This window comes from Pleurodeles waltl, chromosome 3_1, assembly GCF_031143425.1.
Source record: "Pleurodeles waltl isolate 20211129_DDA chromosome 3_1, aPleWal1.hap1.20221129, whole genome shotgun sequence".
In the NCBI taxonomy this organism is placed as follows: domain Eukaryota; kingdom Metazoa; phylum Chordata; class Amphibia; order Caudata; family Salamandridae; genus Pleurodeles; species Pleurodeles waltl.
This window is the reverse complement of record NC_090440.1, coordinates 958,949,379-958,965,832: the sequence shown is the minus strand read 5'-3', so window position 1 is coordinate 958,965,832 and position 16,454 is coordinate 958,949,379. Positions and strand designations below refer to the sequence as shown.

At 43.1% G+C, this 16,454-nt stretch overlaps 1 protein-coding gene across 1 annotated transcript in view; it reads right to left on the bottom strand.

Moving 5' to 3' along the window:
• The window catches only part of MTF1 (metal regulatory transcription factor 1), a 100,018-nt gene that overhangs the window by 49,899 nt on the left and 33,665 nt on the right, over positions 1-16,454 (bottom strand). The window contains exon 5 of the mRNA XM_069223980.1: positions 15,335-15,468. Within this exon, the coding sequence (XP_069080081.1) occupies positions 15,335-15,468 (134 nt within the window). The remainder of the gene's footprint in view (positions 1-15,334; positions 15,469-16,454) is intronic.

Sequence of the window (16,454 nt, the reverse complement as noted above, 5' to 3'; positions counted from 1 at the left end):
CATAATGTAGTTTAAAGTGTTATATTTACAAATTTGCAAATGTTCAAGATCAACTTCTAAACGGCTACAGGCTCCCGGGGAGGCGGGTGGGCGCATGTGAATCTGCAGCAACTCATGCCACGAACAGATGTACACTGGGTAAGTGACATTTTCCGTTCGATGGCATGTGTAGCTGCAGATACACATGCTTTGCATAGACTAGTAAGCAGTTATCTCCCCAAAAGCGGTGGTTCAGCCTGTAGGAATTGAAGTTGTTTGAAACAAATTTCGTAATACTGCTTGGCCTACTGTGGCTTATTGTGCTGTTAACACATCCACGCAGTAGTGTTTGGTAAACGTATGAGGCATAGACCAAGTGGCTGCCTTACATATTTCAGTCATTGGAATATTTCCTAGAAAGGTCATGGTAGCACCTTTCTTTCTAGTCGAGTGTGCCTTTGGTGTAATAGGCAGTTCTCTTTTTGCTTTGAGATAGCAAATTTGAATGCATTTAACTATCCATCTAGCAATGCCTTGTTTGGAAATTGGATTTCCTGCATGAGGTTTTTGGAAAGCAACAAATAATTGTTTTGTTTTCCGAATTTGTTTTGTTCTGTCAATGTAGTACATTAACGCTCTTTTGATGTCTAATGTATGTAGTGCTCTTTCAGCTACAGAATCTGGCTGTGGGAAGAGCACTGGTAATTCTACTGTTTGATTCAAGTGGAACGGTGATATGACTTTGGTAAAAATTTGGGATTTGTCCGTAGAACTACTTTATGCTTGTGTATTTGAATAAATGGTTCTTGTATGGTAAATGCTTGAATCTCACTTACTCTTCTTAGAGATCTGATGGCAATTAGAAATGCAACTTTCCATGTTAAGTATTGCATTTCACAAGAGTGCATGGGCTCAAAAGGTGGACCGATGAGTCGTGTTAAGACAATGTTGAGGTTCCATGACGGAACTGGTGGTGTTCTTGGTGGTATAATTCTCTTTAGGCCTTCCATAAACGCTTTTATGACTGGTATCCTAAATAGTGAAGTTGAGTGCGTAATTTGCAGGTAAGCTGAAATTGCGGTAAGATGTATCTTAATGGAAGAAAATGCTAGCTTTGACTTTTGCAAATGTAGTAAGTATCTTACGATGTCTTTGGCAGATGCGTGTAAGGGTTGAATTTGATTATTATGGCAGTAATAAACAAATCTTTTCCACTTATTTGCATAGCAATGTCTAGTGGTAGGTTTCCTAGCTTGTTTTATGACTTCCATACATTCCTGTGTAAGGTCTAAGTGTCCGAACTCTAGGACTTCAGGAGCCAAATTGCTAGATTCAGCGATGCTGGATTTGGGTGTCTGATCTGTTGTTTGTGTTGAGTTAACAGATCTGGTCTGTTTGGTAGTTTGACATGAGGCACTACTGAGAGGTCTAGTAGTGTTGTGTACCAAGGTTGTCTTGCCCAAGTTGGCGCTATTAGTATGAGTCTGAGTTTGTTTTGACTCAACTTGTTTACCAGATATGGAAGGAGTGGGAGAGGGGGAAAAGCGTATGCAGATATCCCTGACCAACTCATCCATAACGCATTGCCCTGAGACTGATCTTGTGGGTAGCTGGATGCGAAGTTTCGGCATTTTGCGTTTTCCTTTGTTGCAAATAGATCTATTTGTGGTGTTCCCCAACTTTGGAAGAAAGTGTTCAGTATTTGGGGGTGAATCTCCCATTCGTGGATCTGTTGGTGATCCCGAGAGAGATTGTCTGCTAACTGATTCTGAATCCCTGGAATAAATTGTGCTATCAGGCGAATGTGTTTGTGAATCGCCCAATGCCATATTCTCTGTGCCAGGAGGCACAACTGTGTTGAGTGTGTCCCTCCCTGTTTGTTTAGGTAATACATCGTTGTCATGCTGTCTGTTTTGACAAGAATGTGTTTGATGCTTATTATGGGTTGAAATGCCTTTAGCGCTAGAAATACTGCCAGTAGTTCTAAGTGATTTATGTGAAATTGTTTTTGCTGAGTGTCCCATTGTCCCTGGATGCTGTGTTGATTGAGGTGTGCTCCCCATCCTATCATGGAGGCATCTGTCGTTATTACATATTGTGGCACTGGGTCTTGGAAAGGCCGCCCTTGGTTTAAATGTATATTGTTCCACCATTGAAGCGAGGTGTATGTTTGGCGGTCTATCAACACTAGATCTAGAAGTTGACCCTGTGCCTGTGACCATTGTGATGCTAGGCACTGTTGTAAGGGCCGCATGTGCAACCTTGCGTTTGGGACAATGGCTATGCATGAGGACATCATGCCTAGGAGTTTCATCACCATTTTGACTTGTATTTTTTGTTTTGGATACATGGCCTGTATTACATTGTGAAATGCCTGTACCCTTTGTGGGCTTGGAGTGGCAATCCCTTTTGCTGTGTTGATTGTCGCCCCTAAGTATTGCTGTGTTTGACACGGCTGAAGGTGTGACTTTGTGTAGTTGATTGAGAAACCTAATTTGTGGAGGGTTTCTATGACATACTTTGTGTGTTGTGAACACCGTTCTAGTGTGTTGGTTTTGATTAACCAATCGTCTAGGTACGGGAACACATGTATTTGCTGCCTTCTGATATGTGCAGCTACGACTGCCAGGCATTTTGTAAAAACTCTTGGCGCAGTTGTTATTCCGAATGGCAACACCTTGAATTGGTAATGTACCCCTTGGAATACAAACCTTAGGTACTTTCTGTGTGAAGGATGTATCGGTATATGGAAATATGCATCCTTTAGGTCTAGTGTTGTCATGTAGTCTTGTTGTTTGAGCAGTGGGATTACGTCCTGTAATGTCACCATGTGAAAGTGATCTGATTTGGTGTAGGTATTTAATGTTCTGAGATCTAATATAGGTCTTAGAGTCTTGTCTTTCTTGGGTATGAGAAAGTAGAGAGTAAACTCCTGTTCCTTTCTGTTGAATTGGTACTAATTCTATTGCTCCTTTTTGTAGCAACGCTTCGACCTCTAGTCCTAGAAGATCCATGTGTTCTTTTGACATATTGTGTGTTTTCGGTGGGACGTTTGGAGGGAATTTGAGAAATTCTATGCAATAACCATGCTGGATAATTGCTAGGACCCAAGTGTTTGTTGTTATTTCCTCCCAATGTTTGTAAAACTTGGTTAGTCTCCCCCCCCACAGGTGTTATGTGTTGGGGATTTGTGACGTGGAAGTCACTGCTTGTTTTGAGGAGTTTTGGGACTTTGGAACTTCCCTCTATTTTTTTGGAACTGTCCCCCTCTATATTGCCCTCGAAAACTTCCCCGCTGATATTGGCTTTGATAAGTGGGCCTTGCTTGTGAGGTTGTGGCTTCTGTGGGTTGACCTCGAAACCCCCCCTAAAATGTGTCTTTCGAAATGTGCCTCTGCTCTGTGGGGAGTAGAGTGCGCCCATGGTTTTTGCCGTATCAGTGTCTTTTTTAAGTTTCTCAATAGCAGTGTCCACCTCCGGCCCAAACAACTGCTGTTCATTAAAAGGCATATTCAGCACGGCTTGTTGTATTTCCGGCTTGAATCCTGACATACGCAGTGTCTCCTTATTGTTACTGCAGTATTTACAGTCCTTGCAGCTGTATCTGCTGCATCCATTGCTGACCGTATCTGATTATTTGAGATACTTTGTCCTTCCTCCACCACTTGTTGTGCCCTTTTCTGGAACTCTTTGGGTAAGTGTTCTATGAAATGCTGCATTTCGTCCCAATGAGCTCTATCATATCTTCCCAGAAGTGCTTGTGAGTTGGCAATGCGCCATTGGTTTGCTGCTTGTGCTGCAACCCTTTTCCCCGCAGCGTCGAATTTGCGACTCTCCTTGTCTGGAGGTGGAGCGTCTCCCGAGGTGTGAGAGTTTGCTCTCTTGCGAGCTGCCCCGACAACCACAGAGTCTGGTGTTAACTGCTGCGTAATATAAACAGGGTCTGTTGGCGGTGGCTTGTACTTTTTCTCCACCCTTGGAGTTATTGCCCTGCCTTTCACAGGATCCTGAAATACTTGTTTGGAGTGTTTTAGCATTCCAGGGAGCATAGGTAAGCTTTGATATTGGCTATGAGTGGAGGATAGTGTATTAAACAAAAAGTCATCCTCAATTGGTTCTGCATGCAAGGTGACGTTATGAAAAGCAGCTGCCCTTGAGACCACCTGCGTGTAGGATGTACTGTCTTCAGGTGGCGACGGTCTCACAGGGTAACAGTCTGGGCTGTTATTTGATACCGGAGCATCATAAAGGTCCCATGCGTCGGGATCATCTTGACTCATTGCAGTATGAGTCGGGGATTGCATCAATGGTGGAGTGGCTACCGGTGATGTGTGCATTGATGGTGGTGGAGATGGTGGCGGAGTTGTTTGTCTTGCCACCTTTGCCTGTGGCTGCTTGTCCTTTTCTTGAAAGGCAAGTCTTCTTTTCATTTTAATTGGGGGAAGAGTGCTTATCTTCCCTGTGTCCTTTTGAATGTGGAGCCTCCTTTGAGTGTAGTCTGGCTCCATTGATTCAAGTTCTTGTCCAAACTTATGTCCTTGCATTTGGGAGGACAACCCCTGTTCCTCTGTGTAGGAACCTGTTTTTGGTTCCGAGGCTGGGTGTTTCGGAATCGAAACCTTTTCGGGCGCCTTTTTGGGCTCCGACGAAACCTTCTTTATTTTCGGCGTCGTGGTGTCTCGGTGCCGACCCATTTCGGTGCCGCTGTCTCGGTGCCGAACTTGCTCGGAGCCGCTGTCTCGGGCCCGAGATTGCTGTGTGCCGGTATCTCGACCGGAGTCGGATGACTTCGACACAAGCGTGCCCTTTTTCGGTACCGATGATCGGTCACCTATTTTTCGGGTTAAGCCATGGCCTGTTGGCGGTGGCTTCCCCTGGGCTTTTGTAGTCTTCTCGTGAGTTTTATGTTTCGACGTCTTACTCACGGTTTTCGGCGTTTCTTCGGGCTCAAGCTCGTCTGAGTCCGACTCCTGAATGGAGAAGGTTTCTTCTTCCTCCTCGAAACGCCCTTGTCCTGTCGGCGCCCACGCCATCTGCAGTCTTCTTGCTCTTTGGTCTCTTAATGTCTTCCTCGACCGAAACGCTCGACAGGCTTCACAAGTATCTTCCTTGTGCTCTGGAGACAAACACAAGTTACAGACCAGATGCTGATCTGTATACGGATACTTGTTGTGAAATTTTGGGCAGAAGCGGAATGGGGTCCGTTCCATCAGCCTTGAAGAGACACGTGGCCGGGCCGACCAGGCCCCGACGGGGGATCGAAAAAACCCCAAAGGGCCACCGGAGCTCTTCCAAAGTTGGTGTCGATCTGTTGTAACTAACCCGATACCGAACGCAAACAATACCGACGATTTTTCCGAGATTCTAACTAACTTTCCGACCCGAAACACGGAGCGAAAAGGAACACGTCCGAACCCGATGGCGGAAAAAAAACAATCTAAGATGGAGTCGACGCCCATGCGCAATGGAACCGAAAGGGGAGGAGTCCCTCGATCTTGTGACTCGAAAAGACTTCTTCGAAGAAAAACAACTTGTAACACTCCGAGCCCAACACTAGATGGCGGGATGTGCGAAGCATGTGTATCTGCAGCTACACATGCCATCAAACATATATATATATGGAAAATGTCACTTACCCAGTGTACATCTGTTAGTGGCATGTTCTGCTGCAGATTCACATGCTGTGCATTAGTCCACCATCTAGTGTTGGGCTCAGAGAGTTACAAGTTGTTTTTCTTCGAAGAAGTGTTTTCGAGTCACGGGATCGAGTGACTCCTCCTCTTCGGTTCCATTGCGCATGGGCATCGACTCCACTGTTAGACTGGTTTCCCGTAGAGGGTAAAGGAAGGAGTGATAGAGTATTTAGGTATAAAGTAAGAGATGTCCATGCAAATGTAAATGTATATACCTATGTACAAATGTTTGTAACTTAACCAACTACAGGCTTCTGGGGAGGAGGGAGAGTGCAAGTGAATCTGCAGCAGAACATGCCACGAACAGATGTACACTGGGTACATGACATTTTCCGTTCAATGGCATGTGTAGCTGCAGATACACATGCTGTGCATAAACTACAAAGCAGTTTGTCCTCCCATAAATTAGCGGTGGTCAGCCTGTAGGAGTTGAAGTTGTTTGAAATAATGTTCTTAGAACAGCGTGACCTACTGTGGCTTGTTGTTGTGATAATACGTCTACACAATAGTGTTTAGTGAATGTATGTGGTGTTGCCATGTGGCTGCTTTACATATTTCAGCCATTGGTATATTCCCTAAAAAAGCCATTGTTGCACCTTTATTCCTTGTAGAATGTGCTTTGGGACTAACTAGAAGCTGTATTTTTGCTTTCATATAGCATGTCTGGATGAACCTTACAATCCATCGTGCTTATGTTTGTGTACTTGGAAGAAAGGTTCTTCAAGAGTAACAGCTAGGATTTCACTTACTCTTCTTAAAGAAGTAATTGTCACTAAGAAGGCAACTTTCCATGTTAGAAATTGAACTTGGCACGAGTGCATAGGCTCAAATGGTGGTCCCATAAGTCTTGTAAGCACTATATTTAGATTCCAAGAAGGAACTTGTGGTGTTCTGGGTGGAATGATGCATTTTAAAACTTCCATGAAACTTTAATGATAGGAACTCTAAAGGAACTATGTTGTTTATTTTGTAAATATGCTGAAATTGCAGTAAAATTAATTTCATTGAAGAGAATGATAAGTTTGATTTTTGTAAATGAAGTAACTAACAAATATCTTGTATTGATGCTGTAAGAGGGTCTATATTTTTGGATTGACAGAAATATACAAATCTTTTCAATTTGTTTGCATAGTACTGTCTAGTAGTGGGTTTTCTTGCTTGCTTAATAACTTCCATACATTCTGATGGGAGTTGTAAATATCCAAACTCTATGACCTCAGGAGCCAAATTGCTAGATTGAGTGTCTTGGGATTTGGATGCCTGATTTGGCCTCTGTTTTGTGTCAACAGTTCTGGTCTGGATGAGAGTTTGGAGTGTGGTACTACCGACAGATCTAATAATGTTGTGTACCACGGTTGAAATGCCCATGTTGGTGCTATGAGTGTCATGTTGAGTGAAGTTTGACGCAACTTGTTGACTAGAAACAGAAGGAGTGGGAGAGGGGGGAAAAGCGTATGCAAATATCCCTGACCAATAGATCCATAGAGCATTCCCCTTGGATTGGGGATGTGGGTGTTTTTTCAAGACCGCTGAGGGACCGCCGTGCGGAAGACCGCCTGTGCAGGCAGTTTGCCACTCGGCTAATTATGACTATTGGCTGCTCTCTGTCGTTTTTCCGACGGAGAGCTGCCAACAGCCATACTGGCGGGCGGCGGGGAAGTGGAGGTTGCTCCACCTACACGCCAACAGAATACCGCCCAGCGAATCACGTCCTGTGATTGGCCGTGGCGGTGTTCTGTTGACGGTGTGGTGTCTGCAGAGCTGCCCCCATGGCTCCCGTCCCCTCCCGGAGGATCAACGGACCAGGTAAGTCGATTGACCGTTAGGGGAGGGGGGTGGGGGGTTGTTGTGTGTTGTGTGCGTGCATGGGGGTGTGCGTGTGTGTATGTAGAGGGGGTGTGTGAGTGTGTGTATGCTTGCGGGGGTGTTGTGTGTATGGGAATGAGTGCGTGTATGTCTGTGGGTATGTGTGTATGGATGTGTGCGTGTATGTTTGAATGTGGGTGTGCGTGTCTGACTGTGTGTGTGGATGTTGGCATGTATGTCGGGGTGTGTGCGTGTGTGTGTGTTGGTGGTGCCTGCATGCGTGTCAGGTGTGTGTGAGCTAAGTGATGTTGGGGGTTGGGGTGGGAGGGGGGCCCTGCCACCTTTGGGGGGTGGCAGGGGTGGTGGGGGGAGGGAGTCGGGTGTGGGTGGGAGGTGGGGGACACATATCAGTACCAGGGAAGGAATTCCCTGGCACTGATAGTGCTTACCGCCATGGATTTCATGGCGGTTCAAACCGCTGGAAATCCACGGCGGTAAGCCGGGTCAAAATACCACCGGCGGTATAGTGACGGCCACCGGGCGGAACGGAGAACCGGCGGATGACCATGGCGGTAACCGCCATGGTCATAATTCCCCAAGGTAAGACCGCCAGCCTGTTGGCGGTCTTACCGCCGGTTCTCCGCCATCCGCCAGGGTCGTAATGACCCCCTTTGTGTTTTCGCTTGTTGCGAACAGGTCTATGTACACTTTTGAAAGTATTTTGCCAATAGATGAATTTGGTTGTGGATTGCCCATTTCCAAATTTTCTGGGCTAGAAGGGACAGTTGGGATGAATGTGTCCCTCCCTGTTTGACGAGATAATACATGGTTGTCATGTTGTCTGTTTTGATAAGAACATTCTTCTGTGTGAGAAGGGGTTGAAAAGCTTTGAATGCTAGAAAGACAGCTAATATCTCCAAGTGGTTTATGTGTAGCTGTTTGTGTTTGACATCCCATTGCCCTTGAATGTTGTGATTGTTTAGGTGAGCTCCCCAACCAATCATTGAGGCATCTGTTGTAATTATGGTCTGAGGTCTTGAAATGGCCACCCTTTGCTTAGATTTGTGGAATTCCACCACTGAAGGGACATGTATGTTTGGTGGTTTATCAACTCTAGATCTTGAAGTTCACTGTGTGCTTGTGACTACTGTTGTGCAAGGCACTGTTGTAAGGGCCGCATGTTTAGTCTTGCGTGTGGAACAACTGCAATACATGATGCCATCATTCCTAAAATTTTCATGACAAATCTGACAGTGTATTGTTGATTTGTTTGTATTTGTGTGATTATATTTTGGAAAGCTTGTATCCTTTGTGTATTAGGATGTACTAGAGCTTGCTGAGTATTTAGTATTGCACCCAAATGCTGTTGTATTTGTGCTGGTTGAAGGTGTGATTTTTGGTAGTTTACTGAGAAGCCTAGTGTGTGTAAGTTTTGTATTACATAATGCGTATGATTTTGACATTGTGTATGACTGCTTGATTTTATTAGCCAATTGTCTAAATATGGAAAGACATGTATATGTTGTCTTCTTAGGTAGGCTGCCACTACTGCCAATTACTTTGTGAATACCCTTGGTGCTGTTGTTATTCCAAAGGGTAACACTTTCAATTGGTAGTATTTTCCCTGAATGACAAACCTGAGATATTTTCTGTGTGCAGGATGGGTGGGTATGTGAAAATACGCATCTTTGAGGTCTAAGGCTGTCATGAAATCTTGTTTTTGTAGTAGTGGGATGATATCCTGTAAAGTTACCATGTAAAAATGTTCTGACAGGATGTAAAGATTGAGGAGCGTGAGGTCTAATACTGGCCGGAGAGTGCCATCTTTTTTGGGAATAAGAAAGTATAGTGAATAAACTGTGTTCTGTGGATACCTTGGTGGAATACTTGGAGGAATGTTTATCAATTCTAGGAAATAGCCATTGCTGATAATTGACAGCACCCAGTTTTCTATGGTAATATTTTGCCAATTTGTGTGGAACTGTTGTAGTCTTAGTGTTAAATTAAAAAAATCCTCTTCTAGTGGCTCTGTATGCATGGTAACACCATGATACGCTGCAGCCCTAGCTATGACTTGATTATAGACAGTACTATCCTCAGGTGGTGATGGTTTAGAGGGATAGCTGCCTGGATCATTACTTGGAATGGGATCAGGGTCATAAAGATCCCATGGATCAACATTGTCCTCTTGTGAATCGTATGAATGAGTGGGTGACTGCATTGGTGTAGGGCTGGTAGGAGGAGAGGTAGGTAGGTGGGGAGAATGAGGAGGAGAGTGAGGAAGAGAAGACTGAGGAGTTGGTGGTTTCTCCTTCTGCTTTGGCACTTTAGCTGGAGGCTGCATAGAGTCCAATTCCTCCAGAAAAGCTAGCTTCCTGCTTTTAAAGGAGGTGCTGTAAGAATTCTTCCCGTTTCCTTATGGACGTGGATCCTGGATTGCCTTTCATCTATAATTTCTAAAATTGGTTCTACCCCTAACTCCTCTTCAGAGGTTTTGTGCCTTTCTTTAAGTCTCTTTGAAAGTCCATGCTCCTCTGTGTATGTTGGCCTTTTCGGCTACGAAGCGTGCTTTTTCAGGATCGAAAAAGATGAAGAGGACGAAGGTTTCGGCTCCAAAACTGGCTTTCTGATTTTCGACTTCGAAAATTGGCGTTTACTGGAGTCAGAAATTAAGCTTTTTTGTTGTCTCCGATGTTTTCGGTGGAGTGGCCTTTTTTGGTGTCGAACTGGGAGGTCGGTCACCGACAATCTTTTTTCGGGCCGAGCCATGGCCTTCTGGCACTGGCCTACCCAAGGCCTTGTGTTTTTTCTTTTGTGAGGATGCAGGGGCAGACGTACTCACATGTTGTCCTGCTGTGACTGGTCTTCCTTCGTCTGATTCCTGCTCGGACTCGGAATCTCGAACTGAGACTGCAGTCTGCATTAATTCTTCCTCTTCTACGTCGAGATGTTCCCCGCTCTTCGACGCCATTTCGAGCCTTCTTGCTCTTCGGTCACTAAGAGTCTTTTTCAATGGGAAGGATCGACAGGCCTCATGGTTTTCTTCCCGATGGTCTGGGGAAAGGCAGAGGTTGCAAACCAGATGCTGGTCTGTGTATGGGTACTTTGCATGGCACCGAGGACAGAATCGGAATGGAGTCCGATCCATGAGGCTTCCACGTGGTTGGCCCGAATAGGCCCGAGTTGGGCGCGCGCACCCGAAGGGCGAACAAATTTGTTTTCCTGACGGTAGTGCTGTGTCGATGGAAGAATATGAAACTGATCGATATAATAACGACGAAAAAGAGAGTTTTACAAAGTTTTCCGATTCGAAATCTCAGAGCGAGAGGAAACACATCCGAACCCGACGGCGGAAAGAAAACAATCTAACAATGGAGTTGATGCCCATGTGCAATGGAACCGAAGAGGAGGAGTCACTCGATCCTGTGACTCGAAAACACTTCTTTGAAGAAAAACAACTTGTAACACTCAGAGCCCAACACTAGATGGTGGACTAATGCACAGCATGTGTATCTGCAGCTACACATGCCATCAAACATATGTGTATATGTATGTATGTATAGTTAGGACCTAGTTTCCACAAGAAACGCATTCTTTGACTTGGCTATATTCATATCCTTGGCACCGACTGATAAATCTTCGTGACATTTTCCCCAAAAAAAGTGTTATATTGGGTCTTGTGCATGGAAAGTTTCAGGATGATCCGTCAAGCGGAGCAGAGAAAAAGGGGGTGGGGTAAAAAAAATTGCATTTCCCATGTTCAGTTCTAATTTAGCCAAGACCCTGCCAGGGTAAAAAAGTTTTTTTTTTTTTAATCTACTGCAAAATTCCCAGAGATCTGCGAACTTAGCCATAAAAAAAAAAAAAAAAATCGTTGTCTCCCACGCTTGTTTTTAATGTATTCCCCAGGTGGGCCAGCCCCGAGGGGGTTTGGAAATGAATATTTTATTTTACAAATGGAGAGGGGTGCACAGGGATCCATATATATATATATATATATATATATATATATATATATATATATATATATATATACACACACACATATATACACACACACACATATATACACACACACACATATATACACGGGGGCAAGTGGATCCCCCGGATCCTAGGAACCACCCCCTTCCTGTTTTTTAGTTTTTTAAATACATTGAAAAAAAAGGAGGGGTGGCTGCACGGACCCCCTTCCTGGGGCTTTCAGAAGCCCCGGGGACCACCACCTCCCCGGGGCTAAAATTCACGTTAAGGAGAGGGTCAGTGCGGACCGCCACCTCCCCAGGGACAATTACTAATTTGAAAATCGGAGCGGGGGCCGTGCGGCCCCACTTCCTGGCTATATATGGCTCTGAGGACCACCACGGCTCCGGAGCCAGCCTATGCAAAGAGCCAGTAATGACCCTAGGGACCGCCACCCTCGGGAGATAGCTGTTTGCTTTTGTTTAGCAGGAGCTGTGACATCACCTGCCAAGCAAAAGCGAACACTTCGCTTCCAGCAAACGGGAGCGGTCAAAATGCTCCCGCTTGCTGGAAGTGGAGTTTTCATCTACTTCCCTGCCCACAGACAGGGCTGTAAACTACTAATAATCCTACCTTTTTGTGCATGACCAAGGCAAAGTGTTTTTCTCTGCATTTCCACCTTGAAAAGTTATTTGTAAACTTTGATGGAGGGGTTTACATGGTTGCTTTTTTCGGGCACAATATCTTAAGTAGTGACTGCGACCAGTGGGTGCTTTCTTGTCATCTGCTGCTCAGACCATAGATCGTGCTCTCCCTTTCAAGCAATACAAGTATTAGAGGCCCGCCCTATATTCACTAGCGGTATACAACGTCTTCCTACCATTTTTCCAGGATGATGGACAGCTTACAAGTAGGACCTCCCAAGCCCCTCCCCCACCCCCAAGCTAGTTAACCGCCAATTTTGGAGACATGCTCTTGATGCAAAGGAATATGATCACATTTCCACCAAACAAAGAAGCACTTCATGAGTGGCGTGTGGTTGGGTGGTTATAGGGGGGTGGGATGCAGGACCCGGCACTGAATTAACAAAAAGTAATTAAAATGACTTAACGTACAAAAAAAATATTCAAATTCACTCAAAATAACAAAGGTTACAGGGACAGTAGAGTTAAGTTCTGATTTTGCACGCACAAAACCATAGAAATTAAGCAGTTGTAGTTAGCTCAATTAAGTATAACTCATGCCCTCGCCATGCACTAATTACCCCACATATTACATCATTCATGACATCTTTGATAACATGATTGATAATATCAATGTAACATTTGAAAGTAAAATTACTGAGGAGAAAACTTTGCATGGCTGGGCACGAGTTATAGTTACCTTAGGGCATGAGTAATAGTTAAGTGTGCTAACTAGAACTATAACTGCTGAATTTCTATGATTTTGTGCAAGTATATTCAGAACCTAAATATAACGTCCCTGTAACCTTTGGTTTTACAAGTGACTATAAATCATCACAATGGGTTCCCTCTTAATCAAGTGGCACAATGAATCGTTTATAGAGATGAAAAGTTAGTATGCTCTGCCAGAATTGGGGACGTTCTACTATCTCAAGCTATTTAACTGGGTGCTACATCCGCTACATAAGACTTAAAGTGATGGAGAATTGGTTGCTAATACAAGATACAGTGTGCCCCTCCTCTCCAGTATATATGAAATTCTATTGTCAGCATCTCCAGACACAAAAACCCCATGGACTAAGAGGTGGAAGAGGAAGAAAGTTTGGGAACTTTAGGAGACTGAATAGAATACGATACATGAGAGAACTCAGAAGGCTTATATGAGCAGAAAGGAGGGAAACCTTTTGAAAAAATGCATCATATTGGTACCCACAGTAGCCCATCATTGAAGTAGCTCAAAATCAGATTGGTTTTGGAAGGCCTTCGGGGTCACTGGCTGGCTAATACACAGTGTGGCCGCGTCTCAAGGTACACAAATATTTGGATGACATGCGGAGCACCCACTTACCCACAGACCTGCCAAATGGTATAGTGGCCCTTTATTATCCATGGGGCTTGCTTTACCAAATCTAGTAGAGGGGAGCAACTTCCCCTGGCTCTCTGTTTGGCTGTACTGTCTATATTAGCTAATATGGACAATGTACAAACTCAGTGAGATCTAGAACCTACTGTGGAAATTATTGTAATGGCTGTAGATAGATCTCTGACCAAATATGATGACTGTTGGCATCTATTAATGAATTATCTAGCCATACAATTTCGAGAGCTCGTGGATCTACAACACTGAAAAGAGCCTTACCTTTTCTAAGAGGAAATGCTCCAATCGGGTAGTAGGGAATCACAACATATTGCCTTTAATGGGACTATGTAGATGTTCATAACTGATTACAAATCAAGTAAGATATATGTTGTTTCTAGCCCAGGAACCAGTGGTGTAGTGTTTGGGAGGGAGGTTGAGGTGTCCTGTGCTAACGTTAGTTTTTCTTTTTGTCCTCTTTGCTCTTTACTTCTCATTTATGCTTCCTTTTGATGGCATCCAGGTGTAGGAGATCAAGGTGTCATTATCAAAATCAATAAAAATGGCACTGGTCTTAAGAGGTAGTCTATTTTATTTGGAAATTGTCTAATGGGTTTTACTGAGGCAGAGACAATAATGTATGAGGACAGCGTGATGGAACCATTAAGCTAATAACACAGATTTGTAAATTTTAATGTGACAGAGACCGTCCTAGGAATAGCGAAAGAGAAGGCATGATTATTGACAGCAGAAGGCATGCTTCTTTCAAAGTCTTTTCAATAAACAAGGTATTCATGAAAATAAAGAAAGGTAAAATCCACTTATATAGAGAGATACAGACATTAAAAGTCAATGTATTGGGTGTCAAGCTGTGACAGGCTCTAGTAGAGCAGGCTGACATGCAAGTGATACGCACAATTATCTACCACAGAAGCAAGAATAAGAACAGGCAGAAGAGGATGCTTACTTTATGTAAATAAAAGGCATCCTGCAATAGGGTAGCCAACCATTCTTATATTTTGTGGAATGAAAGGTTACAAAATGTTTATTCCGTACCTGTATGGTATTGTATTTATTCTTATTTCTGTGAAACATGCAAGATGATATTTTCCTCACAAGAATTTGTTAACTGCATTTTAGTGTACACAAACCTACCTATTACGTTATAACAAAAGCAATCTGCCTTAAAGATGCAGTTTTACACAAGCTGATATATATTATAGGGAGTAAAATAGGAGCACAAGGGATCTAACACATTTACCCAATAGAAGCTCATTGGTAACCATGGGAAGCTGGTGACTCAGTCATCATTCAGAAGACGGTTTGAAATGATGGAGGAAAGTATACATATGAAGTAGAAAAGGCAGTGCTTCAAATCACACATATGGCTGCTGGCTGTGACAAGGACAGTGGATTGAAGAAGTAAATATGTAGTGCAGCGTATTTTGACTCGGTAAAAATTATTATATTTCAGGTTTTTATTTTGTTCTCAATTTAGAAGCCATGACTACTAGGTGTTTGCAGGGCCACCCATTCATTGAGCAAGTGTATTTTATGGAAGTCATTATGAAGTGGGAAGAAACACAATATGACCAGCTTTTGGGATTATCTTTCATGGTTGTGTGAGTAGAGACCAAAACATATATTTATTTCCTTTATGAGTTGTACTTATTGACCAAATAAATGCAATTATGTTGAAAAGGATAACATAATTTAACTTTTGTGTCTTGCATTTAACAGGCACAGTCTTCTTTGAATTGTAATGATACAAGTGAATAAACTGCTTGCAAGAACATAATTTGCTGTTGGGACAAAACTAAAGTCAAACAGAAAAAAGCATGAGTGTGTCTGACCTCGCATACGGCGTGATTCAAAATACCACCGTTGGAAACATCCTTGTCGTGACCCTTCAGGTGACTCTTCAGACTATACTGAGTACTGAAAGTCTTTTCACAGCCATCACTTGGGCAGAAGAAGGGCTTTTCACCTAAAAGAACATGCACATAATTTTTTCAGGGCATAACTGTACAGCACAAACAAAAGATCACAGACAAAACAGAAAGGAGCCAAACTAAGTAGTGAGTGCAATAAGCATGGCTATGGCTCAAGATTCTGATCTCGCCGGAAGCAGTTCTCTACTACAAAGGTTTTTGAAGATGGTGTAGCACTGGATAGAGTGGGGAGATCCCTTGGCTGAACTATATTAGGCATACTTATGAACAATTAAGTGTAATTGATCTTTATCCTAATCCTTCATTGATTTCTGATACGTCCAATGAGCAAGTGAAAACACTTTTTTTTTTTAAATCACTCGTCAAGTGTGCGGCACAACATCTACAAACAGTTATTGCCTATTATAAACTGATTACAAATACAAGTTTGCATCCATATCTTGTCTTAATTTGTAACTCACAATAAAGGTTCTATTTGACTAGGTTGAGACTGAGCACTGTACATTTTCTATGCGCATTTACCAAAAAGGGCACCTGGTTTAGGTCTCTCCCCAAATGCCCTTGTGATAAACTGCCCTTGCAATGCACAGTTCGCTTTATGCTATTTTGCACTATTTATAAACCCTTGCGTATAAAAAGTTTACTCCCAATTTTACAGACTGCAAATATTACACATTACTTATCTGCCTTAGTTTATTTACAACAGCTTGGTTTATCTGAAATTTGTTATGGAGTGTTGAATTATATCAGTAGTGTTCAGGTCGTTAGGTGCAGGTATGAGAGACTAACTTTTCCTAACTATTGATATTTTCTTGATACCTTTTATTTTTTATGATCATATAACTCGAGGAAGATTTTCCAGAGTGGCTTGATTTTTTTAATTTGTTTAGATGTATATTACCTACATCTGTTTTTATTTGGTTAATGGGACAGGCAAGTGTGATCCTATCTTTAGTTTCTTAGCTTTGTATGTACATTGTTTCATGTTAAAGATTTGAAATGTGATATGAATTTATGTGCG